General features: G+C 38.6%; 1 protein-coding gene across 2 annotated transcripts in view; it reads right to left on the bottom strand.

The window, feature by feature from the left end:
• The window catches only part of MYOM1 (myomesin 1), a 72307-nt gene that overhangs the window by 24817 nt on the left and 24153 nt on the right, over positions 1 to 23337 (bottom strand). Inside the window, exons 7-22 of one of the 2 annotated variants that reach the window (XM_084282119.1) lie at positions 23071 to 23159; positions 22875 to 22937; positions 21149 to 21313; positions 20449 to 20610; positions 16872 to 17013; positions 14400 to 14599; positions 12861 to 12917; positions 12379 to 12503; positions 10698 to 10881; positions 9491 to 9665; positions 7547 to 7668; positions 6271 to 6597; positions 4471 to 4667; positions 3140 to 3266; positions 2213 to 2397; positions 1094 to 1208 (exon numbers count right to left, since the gene is read on the bottom strand). In XM_084282119.1, coding sequence (XP_084138245.1) covers positions 1094 to 1208; positions 2213 to 2397; positions 3140 to 3266; positions 4471 to 4667; positions 6271 to 6597; positions 7547 to 7668; positions 9491 to 9665; positions 10698 to 10881; positions 12379 to 12503; positions 12861 to 12917; positions 14400 to 14599; positions 16872 to 17013; positions 20449 to 20610; positions 21149 to 21313; positions 22875 to 22937; positions 23071 to 23159 — 2435 coding nt within the window. The remainder of the gene's footprint in view (positions 1 to 1093; positions 1209 to 2212; positions 2398 to 3139; positions 3267 to 4470; positions 4668 to 6270; positions 6598 to 7546; positions 7669 to 9490; positions 9666 to 10697; positions 10882 to 12378; positions 12504 to 12860; positions 12918 to 14399; positions 14600 to 16871; positions 17014 to 20448; positions 20611 to 21148; positions 21314 to 22874; positions 22938 to 23070; positions 23160 to 23337) is intronic. The other variant, XM_084282118.1, reaches the window with a different exon arrangement.

Genomic DNA, 23337 nt, shown 5'->3' with positions numbered 1-23337 from the left:
TCACTGGGAGTCCAACACGACAGCCAGGGCTCAGGTGTAGGCCTGCCCAGGTCATCACCTCCTTGGCTTGTGCCAGCCGTCAGTGTCCCTGCACACCCCTGCCTCCTTTCCTGTGCCCTTAGGTCTCTGAGAAACCTTCCCAGGTGGGATGAGGCATGGGAATCTCCCAGCAGAGGAAATGAACTTGTCTGAGGAAAAACAGGGGTATGGTGGGTCCAGCCCCTCCACTTCTAACACAGTCTATGGATTAGTAGGCCAGAGAGCTTTAAAATTAGCTTGCTCTAGGGTTTTGTTTATTTTTAGTTTTGTATCTGAAGTCCCATCTCTTATGAGGAGACAAAAATCTGTTACTCGGTAACCTTTTGACCACAAACAAGGACAAACAAAGGAAGGCTCTCAGAGATACATGCCCATGCTTGTTCTTCCTCTTAGGGAATGGTGACAAAAAGCTGGTCACCCAAGTCACCCATGATACCTATCTATTGTAATAAAGTTCAGGGGGTTTCTGAAGTTCCAGGTACAGAGATTCTGTCTCTGTACCAGTTCCTGTTTTTCTTCTGGCATTATAGACATGCTGGTGCCAGGTATCAAGGATGACTCCAGTGAACAGCTGCACTTGAATTCTTCCTGAAGATGGTCTCCAAAATGACTTGACAATTTTTAAAACCTTTACTTTAAATGCCAAGGGAAAATAGTAATTTCTTTTACCCTTTCCTCAGGCACATTGCATAAATTAAAGAAAAGAGAGAGATAAATAAATGGTTTATGATAGGAAGGGCAAAACCTACACCTGCACAATTGTTTGGTTGGGCTGATTTTAGTGCATCTTTTTTTTTTTGCTATATACAAGTATTACAACTTTATTGTATTTCTATATTCCTGAACAGGTAGTTATGGTAAGGAAATCTGTTCTGACCTTAAAATACATCCGAAAAAAAAAAAAAAAAAGATATGACCCTCAACTTGTTTCCTGCATAGTAAAAATGTTTGACTTGAGGGGGGTCAGATTGTTCGCATACAGCCTGTGTGCAAACATACCACAAACAGGAACCTCTTTAAACAAAACAAAAAAGAGGAAACATTTCTAACAAACCTGGTCGTGTCTCAGCTACAACAGGATCAGTGGTATTTGATGGTTTCCCAACCCCAGCCTGGTTTGTCGCCCGCACACGGAACACATAGCTCACACCTTCTGTTAGGCCACCTATCTGCAGGAAGCAAACAATACGTGCATGATTTATTACAAAATACTGATTTCCATTTCACATTTCTTACAGTTCTAGTCTTGATGCTTGACAATTATATTTCCTTTCTTTTTTGTTTTGCTCCTTTTCTAGTTGACAGATATTTCTTCCTCATTTTTTTTTCTCAGTTTGAGTGACATGACTAATCTGTTTGTTTTGCTCCTTCCTTGTATGCATAGCTAACATTTTAGCCAGTGTCATAACTGTCATTGATTTATTTATAAAAGGAGCATTGTTGTATTATTATTGGAACAGGATGTTTTTAACTCACGTCCGTTGACCTCTGGAACAGGACAGTCTTACTGCAGGTAAATTCTGGCTCTTAAAAACAAAATTATCAGGGCAAAATATCCCAGTCACACCCATCTAGAACCAGAATGGCACTTAACCCTATGCTTCTATGCTTTGTAGTGACTTGAGCAATCTTAATAATATTCTAACACCTGCAAATGTTCCTTTAAAACAGGTAATATTTTCCAAATGTTCTGAAAAACACAAAAGTAGTGAAGCCACTTCAGATATATCTCTGGAATTGAGGTACAGCTGATCACTTATTTAAAAGTCATTCCACAAAATGGTATAGTGGAAAAAGCTTGGGCTTTACTTGCCATTAAATGTGTAGAGAGGGTACTTTGTGTTGGAAAAAATCACCTACCACATTATCACAAAATCTGTTTTCGTGTCATCTGTTCTGTGTAGTGACGCCTACCTTACCCTTTAGGCAAGCAAATGCTAGGGAAGTCTCCTGCGTTATAAGAATGATAAGTAGTTTTAGGAGTGTTTCCTTTTGCTTTTAGGCTTCTCATACCGTATCCTCTTGCAAGTCACTGCCATGTATGACTACACGTTCATTATACATGCGTATCCTAGTGTTTCACTAAATGGAACCATGAAAGATGATATTATCTATGAATGAATTCTTCAAGATTGTACTGTTATACTTCTATTTGAATCTTAAACTATTTTACCTTCAAGAATTTCTTTTGAAGTGGCTTCTCATTGACACTTCTCCAATGTTCCTCCTTTGCTTCAGTTTCCTTCATGTCAATGTAATAACCAGCTATAGGACTACGACCCGTATAAACTGGCTCTTTCCACAATAAAACCAAAGAATCCTTCCTGACTTCTGTGTATGTGACATCATGAGGTGGCCCTGAAAGGTAAGAGTGAAAATTGGAGTTGTGGTATCAAAAGAAAGCCCAAAGGGACTAATGCATAATTTTTCAACAATACAAAACCAGACACCACATTGCACACCCAGACCTGACACAACACGTGCAGTTCCATTGTCAGATGTAGACCAGATATGAATATGACCTCTACCTAATAAAAAGACTAGCCCCAAAAACAATCCAAATTTTTGAGATTTGGTATCTTGATCAAATATCCATGAACAAACAAAAATGACAAATAATCTCCAAAGTCGGGGAAATAAGTTAATTATTAAGCTGACATGCTGCTTCAAGGACTGTTCTAAAGTCCACTGATATCAATGGAGATTGTTTTCATTAATTTCAATGGGTGTTAAAAGGTTAGAGATCTGGCCTTGAGGCAATATGTTTACACACAGGCTACAGGACTTCATTCTTCTTTGCCTTGTCCCTTAGACAGGTGCTTATGTCTACCACTTAAACCAGGAAGCACAGTGGAAGACACAGTAGAGAAACCAAACAGGAAAGATAAAGAAAATACAAGCTGCTTGTAAATTGTTACTTGTTACATGGGGATTGCTTAATGCATCAGTGCATCAAAGCAAAGTGATGGAGATTTAGGCCTGGGTATGAACTTCAGAGCCCATTGACTCCCCTGGAACTAAGGACATTGACAATTTAGATTAGTTGTCCAAGAGCACCTTGTGGCAGGCAGTAACCTCAACATCCCACTCAGGATCCTACCAGGTACAGCAATGGTCCATTCTTCACATTTGAAGGGCTGGCTGGGTAGGGAGGGTGTCCCGACCCCAGCCAGGTTTGCTGCAGCCACCTGGAACTGGTACACCATGTTTTCCTTCAGGTTTTGTATCTGCAGAACCAATAAAATGGTACTTATTAACTTTGGATTAAGGTTTTAGGAGAAAGTCACAATGACAATTATTCAGCACACAAGCATGCTTTTAAGTGCCCAAAGAGATTAAAGCTTTATTGACATCATACATTAAGGGGATAACTCTCCTGCCTTTCCTTTTTCGGTGGTAGAGCATACATGAGTGTTCTTAGCATGCTCAAACTCTAAAACCCTGTTCCTATTGAAGACATTTTGGTTGTCAGGGAGGGAGCAGGGTATTGCTCAACAGGTATACTGATATGTCTTGTGATACAGAGCAAGTTCACATCAGGCAAGAGTTGTCCTTGCAGCAGGGTGAAACCCAGTCCCAGCATTACTTTACAATTGTAAAGCAGCTCAGCTAAGTTGTAGCTAGCAATGTACCTCTAAATTGGGTCAAAAACTAATCACAAAAGCCAGCTGGCACAGAGCTAGTTCCACCACCACTAAGCACTGGGGTAGGTCCACCAAGTCCACTAGGAATGCCAGTTGTTCTGAGGGCCTGACTAACAAAAATTTAGGCTATGTCCAGAGGAATGAATTCACAGATGAATTCTGTGCCAGAATAACAGATAAGTTTGCAAATAATTTTGCTGAGAAGTTTAACAAAATTAATTAAATTTTATCATCCATATGCTTCTCTATTCTTTACCGAATTACTTGTTAAACAAGAGGATTAATGCAATAAGGTTAACAATGTGGACATTGCACTAAACGTATACATAAAACTTCTGTGAACAGACAATTTTTATCACCTTGAACAAACACTAACAAGAAAGTTAGTAGAATGATAAGAGTATTTCACTGCACTATGGAATTTCTGTAGTACAAGAAGCTACAGTTTCCGTAACACATTAACTATCCTACATAAAACCACTGCTTTAATACCATCTGTTAGTTTTCTGAGGTCACCCTTACTAGTGTAATAATGTCCATTATTTGTGTACCACCTTTCAAGCAAAGACTCTTAAAAACCCTAGAGGAAATAAAACAAATAATTTAATATGATTCTTAATATACTTAAGGTATGTTTGCATGAGAAGACACAACAGAAACATGTGCCATGGGTGTAAAAGCCTCTGAACAGCAATCTGCACACTGAATCATAATTCATCTTAATCTTTAAGATGTCTTTTGGAAATATTGTTTGCACCCCCAGCAATAGCAGAAGTTGACCTCTTACCCTGTATGCCCTCTCACTGATGGCCTTAATGTTGGCCTCCATCCATTTCCCAGGGACTCCACCAATCACTTCACGATAGTTCACGTAGTAGCCGGTAATTTCAGTTCCACCGGTGACTTTGGGTTGTTTCCATCCTAGTGCCATTGAGTCACGAACACTCTCAAGTACCGTGATGTCATAAGGTGGAGATGGAGCAGCTGTTTTAACATGAACAACACATAAGTAGGAAGTAATGTTTCAATAGGCAGACAGGTGTTTGGTTATCATATTCAGGTGGCCCCCATCGTGCATTTCCAGGTTAGGAGAATATTTGCTTAGCTGGGGGGAGGGGGCTTCACTGGAATGAGAAATGCAGAATAAAAGCTTCCATAAACCAAATGTAAACATCCAAACTGCATAGGAATTAATTTTCAAAATCATTTGTTTTTTGAGAAGCAAGCTGAGACATAGTGAAAGAATGTGTTGCAATTGCAGCTCTGATGTAAGTGATGAGGAATTGCTTTAAAACCGTGAAAAATGAGGAACTAAAACTAACATTACAAGAAAAGTTAAAAGTTGGAGATGCAATGATTTGTTTTCTTTTGCTGAAAGTGAACCTTTTTTTCACACACATATTTATTGTAGCTCATTTGTTTAATAGGCTCGCATTCTTCCCTTCACAGAATGTAGCTTATCTGTGTTTTATTTTTATTATTAAATTTACACACTGTGCAAATTTTATCATTGCACCCTTCACGTCATCTTACCTTAATGGAAGGAAGCATGATCACAGGCACTGTAGACTGACCAGAAATGGAACACGTCTGTTACTGGAACTTACTTTAGAAAATTTGCAGCATTATCCTCTTTTTTTTATAAATACTTTTCAAAAATACAGAAATCATTAACTTCATCCCAATCCATTTTCTTATAATGCTTTCTCTATATCTATTGGGGTAATATTTGCCCACACTCAGTACATCACGTACCAGTTAAGAGCACTGTTTGTGACCTTCAAGTTCTAATTTTGATGGAAATCCTTCATCATATATATTTCCCTTTGTCTTTGGAGTTTTATCATGCAGTCAGCTAGCCCCAGGTGCCTGTAGTTTGTTGGCTACAAGCTTTTTGGATCTCACTTCATAAATCTCCCATGGCATGGGAGGTGAACTAAATTAGTTCACTGGCCAGGTACCAGGACTTGAATGAAATTCAAGCTCCGTATTTCTTAGGCATGATGGGTGTTTAGGCGTTGACAACATAAAATGTGATTTTGTCCATGTGTCTTCAACTTAATAGGTATCCCTCATTATGTATTATCATCAGTCAGAAATAGAACACAACATTCATTAGCACTGCATCTCAGAGGATAAGCTGTAGCTTAGGCATAAATTCAAAAAGGATCTTCATGTATCTTAACACAACATAGATTTTCATGCTTACCATCATAACCAGATTTTGTTTCCTTCACACACACATAACCCAGAGACTAGGTAAGAAGACTCCTAACAGAGAACAAATTACGGATGTGATATGGAAGTCATACAGTATTGGATACATTAATATGTACTCAGACGAGCTATTAAATTAGTAAATGGGTGTATATATTTCACTTTCAATAGTTTCTAAGTTTGCGAAGCAGTCTCTGATAACATTACATGCATAATGACCTTAACAGAGAGTCGAGCATATAATTAATAGGTCTGCTGGAAGATGCATCACTGGAGAGAACGTTCACTTGCGGCGTGGAAGAGTACAGGTTGCACCCATTCAGAGGGGATGTACCAGAGCTGTGAAAGCTATTTATTTATTAACTCTCACCTACATCTTTCTTCTTTGTCACTTTTTCCAGTGTCAAAGGATCCCCGGGTTGAGACTTACTTGCCTGCTCAGCAGCAACTTTTTGTGGTGCAGATTTGACAGCGTCCTTAACCATTTCTCTCATGTTATTGTCTCCTGTACTGCCCAGTTTGTCAGAGCTACTGGGTAGCGGGTCTCTATTAAATTTAGCATTGCATTTTAGCAAAGCATCTGTGTCAAATATAGGCTGGGAGGACTCATGCATGCCTTCCCAGCTGGTAGTGCAGTCTGTTAGTCCGCCAGCTTTACCACTCAGTTCAGGACACACACCATGAAGCAGTCCTCCCCCTATAATCACCAGAAAACAGCAAAGACATTTTTAATTAGAGTACATTATTTTTTCTTCATTTACTCAACAGAGTGAAGAAATGCAAACAGTGAACAATACAGCCAAAATATGACAAATCACAGTTTTTATGGACAAAAAGCTAAGCACAGACTCACAGAAATTTGAAATGCATAGAATACCTCTCAACCTCCTCACAAATTATGTTCTTTTAATAATGTCTAATTTTCAGAGCAGAAGAAAAATGAAACGTTAATGGTAATCTTCACTTGCTATAATTATTTTAGTATTAGATCTTCCAACTCATATTTTTATCCTTTTAACATGATCTCATAAAATTGCCTGGGGCCACATCTCTCTGCTCTATGACTGAGAGTTATGCAATTTCAATACAAATGAGAGTGAGTGTGTTGCAGACACACAATTTGTTCTAGTACAATGATCTCATTAATCCTTATGGATTAGTTCAGGCAGTGGCAAACAGAAATAATTCATTAACAAAGGGAGAACACACAGGGTTATAGAAGGTTTGCAAAAAGCATACCACATTTATTATCAGGTTTAGGTGTGGAAGCATGTTTCTTAGGAGCTGCCTGTATATGAGATGGTGTGCATTAGAGGTGATAAATACCACTTTAGAGGGTCCAAACGACATTCCTTTTTCCAGGATGGCTATGAAGTGAACTTAGTAGTGCTCTCCTACAGTGGTTCACAAGAAACAGCTGGAGAAGGCTGAATGGTGAAGGTGAACTGTCTACAAGAGTGCAGTAACAGTGAAAGTGTGACTGTGAGGCAATAGATAGACTCTATAGAGAAAGCATTATTTGTGGACAGCATTGTAAACCAAAACAATCAATTACAAATAAATGCTGAGACCATCTTTACTTCTAAGGTATATATTATATATATACATATATTTACCATTGAACAGAGTAATGGGAAATAACTTACCAATCGCTGCTTGCACCTCTATAGGCTCTGAATCCTGGGAAAATTCGCTGAGTCCAGCTGCATTAACAGCTCTGACCCTGAAAATGTACTTCTCGCCATTGGTGAGCCCATGGCAAATGAATCTAAAAACAAACCAATGAAGGAATATTATGAAGAAAGTAATATTAAAAAAAAAAAAATGAGAATGGGGAAGCATTTCTTCTGTAAAATTTATTCTGCTTTCTGAAAACTGAGGATAAAACATGAACCCAGAGACTTCTGTGAAGGTCAGAGAATGCAGAATGTGTCTAAGCACCTCATTCACGCATATAAAATAATGTCGAATTCATGTATCTTTAGATATATCCCTTTTTACCAATACTCTTGCCCCCCTAAGACTATACAAGTTCTTCTGTTACCAAAGGGCCTACTTATCTTACCTTTGATGATGTATAAAATCCATACTTCTTAATGGGAACAATGCAAAAATCTTCAGAGACAAGATTTAGTTTATATTTGCATGTGGGATACCTTCATGACATATGCAAAAGACAGCTGTATCACAAGTTCCCATCGTTTACTTCCAATCAGAAGTGAAAAATTTTAGCATTCACAGATATTATAGGGCATTGTATAAGAGCTAAAAAAAAGTACCCAAATTTTTATTGAATTTTTTTGGTTCTATAATCTAAGTCAGACAGACTCTTGTATTAGAATAGTTTTTCTGCTTTATTGCATAATGAATGCATTGAAAAAATGTATTTTTTCTTCTGGCACAAACCCTGAAAAAATAAAAGAAAAAAGAAAAAAAAAATCCCAACACAGAAAATGTTTAATTTGGAAAAAAATGTGTTTCGGAAGTTTCAATATTTTACTCCAAAAATACACTTATTTTTCCATGTGTATTTTAAGTGTATTTTACTTCACATTCCTTTTATTTTGCCCTACTTCATAATTTTATATTCTGCATTTACAATGCTGGCATCATACAACGATGTCCAGCAGCAAAAAAAAAAGTGTGGAAAACATAAAATATATTCAAAAAATCAAAATTTTACTATGGGGAGAAAAATAAAACCTGAATCAAAATTTTCAGAACAGAATTTTCACTACCCATTCTACTAGACTTTTCCGAATCATTTGCTTTCACTTGGATTTGTGAAGAAAACAATTCAAAACATCAAAATATACTGTGGCAAGCAATCTATGAGCTACATTTAATGCTTTGAAATTGACTCAGCCAGAAAACCAACAGTTAACAGACAGCCTGTGCCTGTCTGTATCATAAATTATATTGTGTAGAATATAAATGCAGTGGTAGAAATTTAAACAGTGCAATTACATAGCAAGATACTGTAATTCAAAACAACATTTTTATTTCTAAGGTGAATAAATATCACATTTTATATTCTGAAATAATACAATAATATTATTCTGAAATAATATAATAATAATTTTATATTCTGAAATAAGCAAATAGCACAAAACTTCACCAACACTTGCATGAAACACTATGTGAAAGCACATAATATTCATAGAATCATAGAATTGTTTAGGTTGGAGAAGACCTCTAAGATCTTACTATCACACACGGCTTAAGAGTGTTCATTAATATCTTGATAATTGCAAGTGAAAGAGTAGTTAGAAAGTAATATTGTTAGCATGATATAATCCACATTTCCTCCTGACATGCTAGATATACAGTCCTATAAATGTTTACAGCAGTCTTCCAAATGAAGGACTTTTCTTCCAAACATTATGCAGTTTAGTTTTCCATATTTGTAAGTTCCCTCATTCCTCACTGTACTGTTTTTCATCAAGCTGATAGGTTGTACAATAGTTAGAACTAGTGAGCTGTTTCTCTTGGTGGCTGGGAATCACATAAACACAATCAATCAATCAATCAAAACCAACCAAACAAACAAAAACTGGTGACCATAATTTCCATGCTTTCAAATCCATTACCTCGTGCCTTTCACTGGATTGTTGTTGCATGGTTCCCAATGACCAGACCCAACCACACTTGACTCAATGTAGTACCCAACCAGCTCCTTGGCATCTGGGGGTTCAGTCCAAGTGACAACAACGGATGTGTCTGTATTCCTAGTTGGCATAATACGGCCAGGAGGTTTGGGGATATCTTTGGGAGAGAAACAGAAATAAATTAATGACCAGCCAGTCAAATTTAACAAATAAAAAATAAGGGTGACATCTTATTCTTGACTGTATTAACACAATGAATGCTCTTTTAACCCCTCTAAAATCCACAGTGATCTCAAACAAGTAATTTTGTACAACGTGACAGGATCAGTAAGTTCAAGGTTTTGGTGATGATATTCCTCATGTCTCCATTACATACAGTTTGGGACATTTCCTTCAGATTACATTTAGGTTATTTCTCTTTGCTGAACATCTGCACCAGAAATGTCATGTGGAGCTTTCTAAAAAGGAAAAAGTGTCAGGTGCACTTTGAAGGATTCTGTACAGGCCACAGGAGTCAGAAACCAATGCCCCTATTAAATAGCAAAATGCATCTAAGTGGTTTTTGAAGAGAGCTGTTTTACTCTTCTTCTTAAGGAATTGTAGTTCATGTGTGTCAAACTGTTCTGTGAGCTGAACCAGTATGCAGTAAACAGAGATGACCTGGGACTTAAATCTGTATTGTTGTTCTGAAAAAGAAAATGCTCATGTAGACAAAGCTACTATGTAGCTAGTAGACAAGCTACTAATACTTTACTGCGGTGAACATCTGGGATTTTCTTCCAGTAGAAATAGTTTCTGCATCCATATAAGTATTAACTTCTTCACTTTTGTTTGATTTGGCAAACAAGGAAGGTTAAACTCTACTAATGTCTGTGCTTATTTTCAATGCAGACTAAGTAAAACAGAATGGTTTTGTCCTTTCTTAAGTTTTCATTTTCTTCCATTGTTTGAATCTTTACAGTTCTTGGCGTTATTATTTGCAGCTCAGTTCCCTTGGTTTCTATCTGCCATTTGACTATATGTTAGAGGTTCAATGACCTAATCCAAAATTATGTTAAATAAAGGGAATATATCACTGACTCTTCATATTTGATTTAGCAGCTGGACAGCTATCTTCAAGCAAAACAATTACATCATAAACTGAAAAAGAATCATGAAGGTAACTTAATACTTATGACCACACACTTACCAAGTTTGTCATCCACCACAGTGGCTTCAGTTGCTTCTGAAGGCTCACCAATTCCTGCTGAATTGCAACAGCGAACCCGGAAACAGTAGGATTTGCCTTCAGCCAAATCAAAAACTGCAAAGCGAGGAGACTTCACAGGAATCTCAGTGTTCACCCTTTGCCACTCCTCGGTGCCAGCAACGCACTGCAAACCCAGAAACAACTTTTGCAGCAGAAGTCTTTGACCAATGAGAATCTAACCTGACAAGGCTTTCTACATACACCATCAAATGCACATCTGACATGGAAAACAAGGAGTCATGTTCCTGGTTTCAGCCATTCCACAGAATAAGGTGTATTTCAAAGCTTATGAATCTGCCCACCTACTCCAGAAGTCACACATACAAGCTTACTGCTTGTAATATATCAAAGCTAAACACTTCTCCACAGCAAGTAAGTGATGTTGCTATCAACTGTATTCAGTTCCATACCTAACCCTATAGACCACCCTCAAAAGAAGTTCTGTAGTCATTCAACATCATCCAGAGAACAAAACTCTAATATTACCACGTTGCTTCTAGATGCCATTATGCCACTCCTGAGGATGTTTTTGGGTGATTTTCAGAATTAATCAGAATTAATTAGTCTGACTTCCATTTCCCAGAGGAGAAAATACAAAATAAAGGCATGTGCATTTTATTTGTGAATTGTTTTTATCTCTGCTGCTAGAAGCTCTACATACCATGGTCACTTATACTGCTAATATTAACAATCAACTTTTGCCTTACATTAAAGATAATTTCAAATAATAGGTCCTGTTTCTGAGGGATTTCAAATTCTCAAGAGAACATTATCTCAATACGTGACACTAATGTTCGGTACTCAGCATGCAATAGGTTATCAAAAAGCTTTCTTATATGGAAACTCAAAATTCATATATTCATCCTCTCTGAGACTGTTGCTAAGTGAAACTCATTTATTTAGACTAGATTTCATAAGAGATGAAAAACACATAATGGGAAGATATTTATATCTCCCATGATGACAGCTCTAGAGTGATAGGGAAAAGCACAGATAAAAAAGTTAGTGGAAACCATGAGACACTATTAAAATGGTGGTGGTGAAGATCTTTCTAGGCTATCAGCCATGTGAAAAACAGCTCAGAAAAGCAGGACATTGAAATTAAAAGTGATTCTGTTCTAGAAAAATAAAAATTGTCACCTTTGTTGAGTTGGTGAAGCAAATGGAAAGCTAACGAAGACAATAAATATGAAAAGGCAGCAGGAGAAGAAAGTGCTGATGCCAAGAAACTCTCTCACAGAATGCCTCCCTCCAAAATGTTAACAGTCCGTCCCTCAAGACAAGCTTATTTTATACGAATGATATATATACAGCTCTGATTTTGCCGTGTGCTTTCTCATTATAGAGCGGGTTTGCCAGCCTATCTACCCTATGGTCGGTCAATGACACAGTTCATGAAAGGCTATTACAGTGTGTGACACATTCTACATCCATTTTTGTAATTACATGTATCATTTTATTTTTTTTTCTCCTACTTTATCTTAATCTACAGCAACAATTATGTCAATAAACATCTAGTCCTAGCCTGAGTTTGAAAGTGGAAATGAAATTCCAGAAAAGCCAGCAAAGAAAACTTTAAAAAAGATTGCCACAACATGATTCTGATTTTCTCTGGTTTTACCTTTTCCACAAAGTACATGATACCCTCATGGCCCCGCTGTCCAGGAGGTTTCCAGCTAAGCACAACATAGTTCTTTGTGGCTTCAATAACTTGGAGGTCTGTAGGTGGACCAGGAACAACACCCTCTGAAGTACAGGGGAGAAGAGTAGGAAATGGAAATGAGTATGAATTCCTTCATATTTGTATCAGAATCAGTGCTGTGATTAAAGTATAGGACAGGTATTAACATATCTTGGCACCTGATATTTTTAGAAAACATAGTATTTAAAGCAATCTATGTACTGGTTTTAAATGTCATTGTTTTAATGTTAAATATGTTTATTTATTAAGTCCTCAATAACGAAACCTAAAGCCAGAGTTGTTCAAGGTTGAGTGACTCTTCAGAACAACGAACTTTGGGTGTGTGCCAAAGTCCATTGAACTCAATGGAAGTTTTCCTAGTTACTCAGCCAGACTTTTGTAGGCAAAAGGGCTGTGTTTACCTGCAGGTTCTTCCTCAGTGACAATAATCTGTCCTGTCCAGGGAGCGGAAGGGTGACCTGAAACAGATGTCATAGAGAGGATGGAAATGAGAACTTTCATGAACTTTTGAAATATTGAGCAAACTGAGTCCTTTGTGGTTCAAAACTAACGTTTGCAGGATTCACATGAGCTCAGTTCTTGGTGACTGCTGTGACTGTTACTCGTGTAGGGATACTCAAACCTAGTTTAAAGCAGTTCTGTAACCAATACATCAGGAATAAATTAATCAACAGAGGCACATAGTCCTTGCTGAAATTTCTCTGAAGTCACTTAAGTGACAAGCAGAGGTATTTAGCTCACTCAGAGGTATTAAGCTCACTTGTTTTTAGAGAATTAACTTCATTTTCCATACTCTGTTCATTTGATTTATAAGCTCACTCATTAAAGGAAGAGGCAAGGCTGCTCTTCGTCTCTTTTTAACCCACTTTCCCTCACATTTCCAGCTTTCAGAACAAGGGTCATAGTCACAGACAGAAATTACTCAGCCTGACTCAACACACCAACTTGATATGCTTTGGGTGGCTCTCTCAGTGCCTTTGCATTATCATATTATCACAGCTATGTAGCTCAATGCTGTCAGCCAGGTCAATGCATTTTCAGAGATAATTTTTGCAACTGCTGTTCTCCACCTCCATGTGCTTCACCTTACATTGGCTGATTTGTTTTGGAAATTAGACTAGAGATGGAGCAGATGGGAAGAAAAGTGGATCAGGAGGGAGAAAAGGAGATGCAACAGGTCACCAAAATCAGACTCCCTCTCCTGAGACAGCTTCCACACTTCCCAGTGAAAAGCAAAAGCCCTCCCAGATTTCAGGTTTCACGTGTGACCACAGTATTTCCTAGTAGTGTCATACCTGGCCATTTTAAATAGTAAAACTTCAGTGATGAGTAGAAATACCTGGATTTCAGGCATGTGATTTTGGGATGTGGGTGGAGAAGGGGAATTTGAAGCAAACTTTTAGTTAAATTCATCACCCAGGCCTTTGTGTCTAGGACGTCTCCAGGCTACAGGAGAAATATGCCTGACTTGTAAAAAGTTAACTGTTAAGCAGAGGGCTTGAGATCAATAATCTGTTGGGCTGCCCTGATATTTTGCTGATGTTATTGAAAGACTTTGGTCATCACATGAGTGCAGAATCAGCCGCCCTTGCCTGCAGCACAGAAGGTGACTATTCACAGGATCCACTCAGCTATTTTGCTGGTGGAACAAAAGCAAGTCTCTTCAGGCAATTTACTCTCCTGTGCCTTTTCCCTGCTTTCTGCAAGTCCAGAGTGCAGCACTGTAGCCAGCAAAGCCATTCAAGCTGTTGGAGCGCTTTGTGCAAAGAGCACTGAGATGAATCCTTCTTGGCAAACGTCTCCAAAGAATATTTTGTTTTTGCATTGCTCCCTCTAGTGGGATTTTGAAGGCTTAAGAGTAAATAGTGAGACTTTTTATTTATTTATTTTTCATACAGCTTCTTAAGCCTTTCAGGCAAGCTACAAAAAGCATGTCTTACTTCTAAGCCTGGCTCTGTCAGCAGGATCCAGGGCAGCCACGGGCTCGGACACCCGTGACGGTAGGCTAACGCCAGCTTTATTCACCGCTCGGACTCGGAAGATGTAGGAGCGGCCCTCAATCAGACCAGTGACAGGAAAACGGGCGAACTTCACAGGAGTCTCATTGCACTGGGTCCAGTGGGTGGTGCCAACCTCACATCTGAAACATACAAACAGCAGGAAGGAGTAGTGCTGGGAAGGGAAAAACGCAGACTCCAGGCACCCAGACCTTTAGTTTCACCATCTGTTCACGTTCATTGCCTGAAGCAAGCCAGCTTCCCCAGCACTGGTGCCTGCTGGTGAAACCAAAGCAGCTGCAGAAGGGGTCAGGGTCGAAGTGCCACCTGCCTATGCACTGAATCCCCTGCAGCTGTGCTCCATCTTTCCTGAACTGGGGAGGGGACACAGACAGAACTCACTCCACTGTTCAACCCTTCAAAGTATGCTCTGGGAGGCTCGGGGAGTGTCAGCTTCAGCATACTTGAAGGGACATGAAATACATGTATCCTTGGCAGTTGCCAGGAGCAGAGCTCATCCTGCATGCATTTGCCCTACTGTACAGCAAGAGGCTTCATGGTGTGTGGAAGCCTCTGTTCAGATTTCATCTGTGACCAACCCAGAACACAGAGAGCTGTAAATATGACTGAAGTCAGAAACCCAGCTTCAAATTTGAAGAATTTGAAGCCCTGCTTTGGATGCTGCTGTGGTTGCAAATGTTGTAACGATGAGACCCAGCAGTGTGGTGCTCATTCCACTGCTAAGCCTCACACCCTGGTGAGACACAGTTTTTTTGGCAGAAAGAAGAGAACCAGCAGCAGGGAGAGCAACGACTCCTGCTCAGGGAGCTAGCAGGAGTCCTTCAAGTCCTGATGGCTAGCAAGGAGCCATCACCCCAGGAGCCCTTGTAGGTGGCTTCCCAGCATCCAGCCACATGGGCAGCAGGAAAAGGAACCAGCAGCTCAGGAGATGCATTTTATTGCTGCTGATTTTTTATTGATAGCTGCTGAAGTAAATGTTAGGGGGAAGCCTAGATTTCTCAGTACATGCAAACTTCTGTTTTCTGGCAAGTGTTACGGTCTTACTCAGGGTGGTTTTGTGGTCCAGGTTTCTGCTCAGCGTGAAGGATGCCCTAGTTTTAGCTTTAGCACAGACTGTTCGTGCTGCTTTAGGTGGCTTGCTCATGCTGCAAGGGCTAGCCTGGCTGAATACCTGGGTGTCTAAATACCTACCCTGAAATCAAACACTACCAAAGACATGCAAATGTATGCTCTTTAATGGATTTCTCCTCTGCAAGGTTCTGTGAGGAAGCTGAGTGCTTTCAACACTGTTTTCTCAGTAACTGATCCACAGGCAGAATTTGCGATTTGCCAAAGCGCAGCAGGGAACATTTCTAACAGTCCTGAGCTTAGTATCTGACCCCATCTTCTAGAATCCCATGACAGAAAGACACCAATTTCATTAGGTGGACCTGGGTGTGTGCTGCTGCTCAAACAACCCAAAGGAAGCTGTTTTTGGTACTGCAGAAATAAAGAGACTGCTTCACCCCACAGGGCCCACAAAAGGACACGCTGCTGTGTCTTTGGGGCTGAAGGGTATGACAAGGCAACATTGCGAGGTGGAAAGTAAACTTGGCCATGTGGGGGAATATGCACCACAGGCCATGCTATATCCACGTATTAACATGACAGAAAATGGGCATTTGCTGCTGGGCAGTTTATACCAAAGCACGGCAGTTGATTTATGGTGATGTGCTGGAGAACAGTAACATAGCTTTGAATTGAACAGGAACTCCATGTCACTGATGATGTATTATTCTATTACTGAAATTCAAAAAAATATTACCAACTCTGAAAACTTCACTGTAAGTCTCAAAATAGTGACTGAATTTCTTAAATCCCAAGCTTCTGGAATCCTGTCATGGTGTGACATATTCAGCTTTCATATTTTTAGAAATTATCTTCAATTCTTATAATTGAATTGAAAAACACATAAATGCAATTTGCTTGTGAACATGAGAACTTGAAAAACAACAGCACATAAAGAAATCCAACTCCCTTTGGAATAAGATTTTGCTTTCTGGGGCATGGTAACTATTTGGAAACAGGAGGGAGAGCTCTGATCTTGAAGGAACTGACCCTGTGAGGTACCAGCACTGTAAAATCCCGAGGCCTTTTGAGCCTCACAAGAATCAGTGAGAGCTCAGCAGTGATTTGCAGAATCATTTCTGTGTATTGAAACAAACCAAGGCATAATTATTTCCCTGAAATTTAGATCAGGCCCAGCCAATCTAATCTAAGACAAAAAGTTGTTTTTTTCTGGCAAGCACGAAGAATGAAAATAACAATGACCACTTTATCTCAGTCATTTAAACGTGCTTTTAGGTTTTTGAGTTAGAATGCATAGCAGTTCTTCACACTGGTGTGCTTGCTGACCTGTCAATGAAGTACCCAAGGATGGGGTTTCCTCCATCAACAGCTGGCTGTTTCCAGGAAACAATGACATAATCTTTGTTGGCATCTAAGCACTGCACATCCAGCGGTGCTCCAGGGGCTCCTGGGATTTCAGCATCGGCATCTGCAAGGATGGAGACACACATTTCCTAATGTGAACCACAGTTCTTTCACAATTAATCTTTAAGGACCAAACTCTGTTCTTTCTCAGCCAAAAAGTTATACTACTGGCTTCAAAAATCATTTGCTTTTATATTGGCAGTGTCTTTCCAGGTTTTGCTTTTCGCAACATTTACAAATACTTAACATGTTACAACATAATGTAAATATAACAGATCTAGGCATTTTAAATAAATATTAGTATCGTGAATTCTGATGAGGTAGCTGCCAGAGACACTGGCAAGACAAGTGAAAGCTTGGCAGACTCTCTATTTACCTCTTATGTTACTTAGATAAGGCTGACATTTTGCCTTGCAGCCAGGCAATAGCTCAATCAAAAGGATTCAGTTACTGAATACACAACACTGCAGTCTAAAAAGAAACACATTTTTCACTTTTGTGATTTCTGCCACATACCTCTAACACTGATGGGGTCAATACTGCTACATATAGCTCCCCCACCAGATCTCATCTGACCCCACAGTGAGAGCTGTGAGGCAAAACCTCTTCTATTCAAATACTTGTTTTGTTGTTGTTATTTTGTTTTGTTTTGCTTTCTTACAAGGTCATCCTCTGGAATGATCAACTTTGTTGAACTACTGTTTGCTGGATATGCAGCCGCAGAACAAAGACCTCTGCTGAAGAAAATGCCAGTCTGAACATGGTTCTCTTTCTAAAATGAATTAAATGTCTTAGCTTCACACATAGTACTTCATAGTTTGATTTTGGTTATATATGAGCTGAAAAGGTACCAAAACATTTTGAAGTTTAATGATATCATGTTTTGGAATATAACCTTTATAAGGATGAGCATATTGTTCCTTTCAAGTGTTCATCACAAATATGAAATTATTGGTGTCAAAGGGCCTTGAATAACATCAGATTCTGGGCAAATTTTATCTAAAGCTTTAAATAGCAATGCACAGTGCTGGGCACTGGAGAATTACACTGTTTACGCAGTCAGAGTTCAAATTTTGAGATGGAGTGATTTTCTTGTAGGGAAAAATAACCCTTGCAAGAAGATTATGTAGAAGACTTTCAAAGAAGAGAGGCTGTTTCTCTGCAGGAACAGCATCAGTTTGTACAATTACATATAGCATTTTTCAGGCCCTGTTGTGAGCTACTACTAAAGAAGACCTGACTTAAGACTTAAGTTGTACATACCTGAAGAAAAACAAAGTTTGGCTAACAAATATTATTCTTGCATTCCATCTAAAACACGGACTTTTTAAAATGTTTGGTGCTTCAGGGCATTACAAGGTTTTGTATTACAATGTATGTTGTTTCCCTTTTTTATGCTTTTGTCTTTCAGAAAAAAAAAGAAAAAAAAAAAAAGAAAAAAAAAAAAGCCTTATAAGAGTATTTAATATTCTTTATTAATTAAAATGGTATTCTTAAATTAAAAAAAAAAATCACTTTACTCTGTATCTTCCCTTTTAGACACAGTAGCATCATATGGAAGCTTTGAAGCTGTGCCAAAGTTACTGAGTGCAGGCTCTAACTACAGCTAACTAGATCCAGTTTTTGAAACTATAATGTACAGGGTAAGCAATCCTTTTAACATAGCAAAATAATAACAACACTAAGGGTAAAGACAAGATATCTTCAATGACCTGCCTATGAGAGGTTTAATTGCCCGTATCTCCTGCTTGACAAAACATGAGCCACCACAATTTCTTTCCAAGACAGACTGGGAAATAGCTGAGACAATCAGCATTGCTCATCAGCCTCAGTGGGGCTAGGATTTCACCCTTGGCGGCTCGCTGACAAATACTGACCTGTAGCCATGGCAGAAGAGTAACCCCTTCTCTCTAAGCCTGTCTACAGAGTTGATTTTATGAGCCTGATGGGCACCCTACTCACTTCCAGCAATACACATGGGTATTTCTACATGTGACGCAGGACATCTATTTGTGCTTAAACAGCTATCTAAGAGTTTGGAGTAAATTGGTGACAAATTAGGAGGAGCAGTGAGAAACACACTAGCCAAAGGGGACCATAAGGAGCATTTAAGTAAAAAATAATTAATCTAATTTGAATTTGACAAGCTCACCAGTTGGCTAGTAAGATACTCTTGTGAAAGGGGTAGCTGGTTCACTGTCAGGTCATACCTGCCTTGCTGGAAGTGCTAGAAGATGTAACAGGAACAAGATCATTTATTTATATGGCAGCCCAATTTTAAACAAGAAAACAAGTACTGATTCTCCTTGCTGCTTCGTCACAGACTCACATTTCAGTCCGCTCTTTCTTCAGGTGATGAAAACATCTGACTTCAGTCATATTTTCTGAGCAGACTGTTACGTTATCTCACACAGCTTTGCTACAGTTGAGAAAGCAGTGACACTCCAAGCATGTTCTCAGAGCCAAAAATTTCCAGAGCCTTTTGAATTAGCATTACATGCTTCAGCTGCTTTTAGCAGCTGGGACAGATATAGACTCAGCACGTAACCTGATAGTCAGGATCTTCTTAAAGAAATATTTACTCTAATAGAAACTCAAGGAAGTTTTTAGTGGTACAAGCAAATAACATCCAGAAAAACAACATTTAAATTCTTTGTTTAAATTATGGTGTCAGCTTTACTGCTTTATGTTACAGAACCACTGAGGAGCCCAGAACTGGAGCCAGCACTCCAGATGTGTCTCACCTGTGCTGAGTAGAAAGGAAGGCTAACCTCCCTCCACCTGCTGGTGACCCTCTTCCTAATGCAGCCCAGGATGTCCCTAACTTTTGCCACAAGGACATGTTGCTGGCTCCTCTTCACCCTGTGTTCCCCTAGATCCTTATGGCCTTTTCTGCAAAGCTGCTTTCCAGCCAGTCAGCCACCGGCACATACTGATGCATGAGGTTGTTTTTCCCCAGGTGTACGTGTAGATCTTTGTGTTTCCCTTTTATCATATTTTTTCTTTTTGTATCGTGCATTAGAGAGAACTCCTCAAATGGTGCATAAAAAAAATCTTGATCTAAACAATGTGGTTTAGCTAGCATGAGTTAGTTACAAAAATACATTTTTAAGTTGAATTATAGAGTTTTCCTCTTTATGTTTTACATTTGGTGCTGTTCACAGGCTGAAACTGAGAAGGAGTTGGGAATTTACATCAATAACCCAAATTTTTTCCTTGGAATGCCAGTGTGGTTTAGAAGTTTTCTAGCATGTGACACCAAAGCTTGAGGTACGCATTCAATTTTTCCAAAGATAAAAGTTGGAAGCAACAATGCTGGAATATATTAATATAAAGTATTATCATAAATGAATTTAATTCATTTTATATAAAAATTACTATATTATTTATAAAAATATTTATCTTTTTATTGGACAAAAGCACCTAAAACAGAGACAGATTTTGCCAGCAGATTTTCCTCATTTCTGCAATGAGTTCAGTTCATAAACCATTATCCTACCTCGAACGAAGACATAACCACTGTACTCTTCGTAGTATTCTCCCATCACCACACGTAGAGTGTAAAGACCTTCATCTTCCTTGTTTGCATGAGTCAGTGTTAATGAAGCTCGCTCCCCAGTCCAGTGCATCTGGACCCATTTGGATGGTGTAATAAGAACACCTAGAAATTAGAGAATTTCATGATGAGAACTAGGCAAAAACATTAAAGGAATGCATTGAGAATACAGTGAATAGTTTGAAAAAGATTGGAAATGCATAAGAGACCATTCCTGCTGTACAATTTTCTATCTTCAAAGACAATCGTAAATTACAGCTAATTCTGCTCTCATGTCAGTTTTATCTTCATCTTCAAGGTTTACATTCAGAAAAGAACAGCTTCTTGTCAGCTATTGCACTACAGCTTTGTGTAATTACTTTTAAAATGTAATATGTAGGAAAAGCTATGCGGGCTATGTAGATGGGCCACAGAGATGTTAGAACTTTTAGTATTTAAATTTGTTTAAGAAAGATAAAAGACATTTTCACAGCAATTCCTCTGTTTTCTAACCGTGGTTTCAGTTCAGAATGCTAAATTTTGAAAAACTTTGAATCAAAAAGAGGAAATATTACTGCTTAGAAAGCTGAGAAAATACTGACCAAATCATGACATTCGCAGATGCTGAAAGAAGTAAAGATCTACATCAATGAGTGTAGCTCACCATTTCTGTACCATTCGATGTCTGGTTTGAAGCGCTTGATATCAGGACTGATGACAACTGTGCAGCCCAGACTCATCGTCTCGCCTTCCCTCCCAAAGGCTACATCAAACTTGTCGACGAAGCTGATTTCAAACCTGGAAGCATAGCCATGCGGGGTAACCCCAACTGTATAAGGGGAAAAAATATTGGTTGTTTTTACCTTTTCTTTCATTTTGAGATAAGAGTAGTTAGTGAAAGTACTCAACAATTAAGAATACAAGCTCTGGTAAACTTTGAGGTATAAATAGAAACAACATGTATTCAATAATTGTATTCAGAAGTAATCGTAGAGTCACATAATGCAAACACTTAATATCACCAGGAATCAATTATTTCTCTATTCATATAACTCTAGTTTATTTTATCAGGGAAAAGCTCCTTCAGAATTTCATTCCAGAATTTCCAAAGTTTCAGACTGAGTGTTTTGTCATTTTATTATCATGCATATAACTTAAGCATTCTTCTATTTATGACTACTGATTTGTTCAGGTCAAGCTGCTCTTTGCCTTAGATGTCTCTTTTCTTCCCCTGTTTAACTCTTTGCTTCATCTTAAGGCAGTCGTGTCCACTCAGAATTCATTTTTAAACCCTAAGTCTTTTTGAAGGGAGCTCTCCACTCCCTCGGGCATTTGTGCAGCCTGTACCTGCTCCTGAACTTACCTTACATGATATTGTAATTCCTGAACGATTCAGTATTCACAGAATACTGTATGTGCTTTATACCTGTGCTGCACATACATGGCACAGGTCCTTCCATCATTCTTTTGAAAAGAGCTCAGCTGATAAAAGCTAGGGTCACGTTTTCCTTTTCCACAATGCCCTATGCTGGTAGCTCACAGTCTTCCTGTGTTCAATGCATATATACAGATTGTCATCTTCCTTCTCCATCACCAAATGATAGATCCCAAATGACATGAAAAACTTATGGCCTTTCATTTTGTAATAGTGTGTAATTGTATTTCTGTAATTTCAGAGCTTCCGTACATAAATGACATATCATATGCCTTTGCATCATATCCCAACTTATCTGTGCTGCTAAAATAAATGTCTTTGTTTCTCATCTGTCAAGCCTTCCATGCACAGGGTGCCTAGGGTACTCAGCACTCATATGCTACTGGATTTTCTTAACATTTCTGATCAAGAAATGTTAAGAAAATGTTAATGCACACTGTTGTAAATGACTTCAAAATGTGAGGGTCTCAGGTAAAACAAACTATGATTTTTATCTTGATACAGCCAACATATTCAGATTTGCTTCTGACAATTTCATTTTTTCTATGCCTTCTTGCACCACATGAAATCACATAGCAGACAAAAACTATTAAGTCAGCCAGTCTACTGAAGCACACACACCCTCTAGCTTTTTTCCAGGATATGTTTTACATATTGCAAGATATGAAGTGTCTCTCTCTTTGACGATTTTATTTCATGTTCAGGAGCAATATTAAAATGATGCTTCTTGTATAAGCAAGTAGCCATGCACCTAGAGGGCGAAGACATCGTCCCCTGCAGGTTAGGCTAAACGCTATCTGAAATTGGAGAGTTCAGTACCTTTGAAAGATGACTAGCTTTTTCCTTCTTTTTTTTTTTTTAATATATATAATGTTACAAAATATTCTGCTTAGTCATTTGTCATCATGTCACAACTGTAAATGGATGTGTCAAACAAACATATATTGCAACTTACAGCTCAGAGGCTGGGAAACTGTTCCAGCATGCAAAAGACTTGCATCAAGGTCTCCTTTGTACCCTAGATGCACACACAGAAAAAGAGCAAGTCCAGTCACTATCGCCAAGAGGTAAAAGGCCTCTGAGTTACAGAAATGAAATTGGTAACACGCATTTTACAAACGAAAAAACAAGGAAATATTTTGCAAACCTACTCTTTACCACAAGGGAAGCATAAGCTGAAATTTCTCCTTTAACATTCATAGCAGATGCCCGGTACTGAGCAGTGTCATCAAAATCACACCTAAAATTAGAGAAATTATTAGGTAGGGCACCCATTAATCCTTGGCATACCCGATCCTATGTTTTAAAAAACAAACAAACAAACAAACAACAACAACAAAAACTCATAAATCAGGGTAAAACCTATAAATCAGTAAAAGTGTGGGAGATATACAGGACACTGGACTGGTTGTAGCCAT

The sequence above is a fragment of the Netta rufina genome (assembly GCF_964035555.1).
Source record: "Netta rufina genome assembly, chromosome: 2".
NCBI lineage: Eukaryota > Metazoa > Chordata > Aves > Anseriformes > Anatidae > Netta > Netta rufina.
Note: the sequence above shows the minus strand (reverse complement) of the source record. Positions and strands in the feature narration are given on the sequence as shown.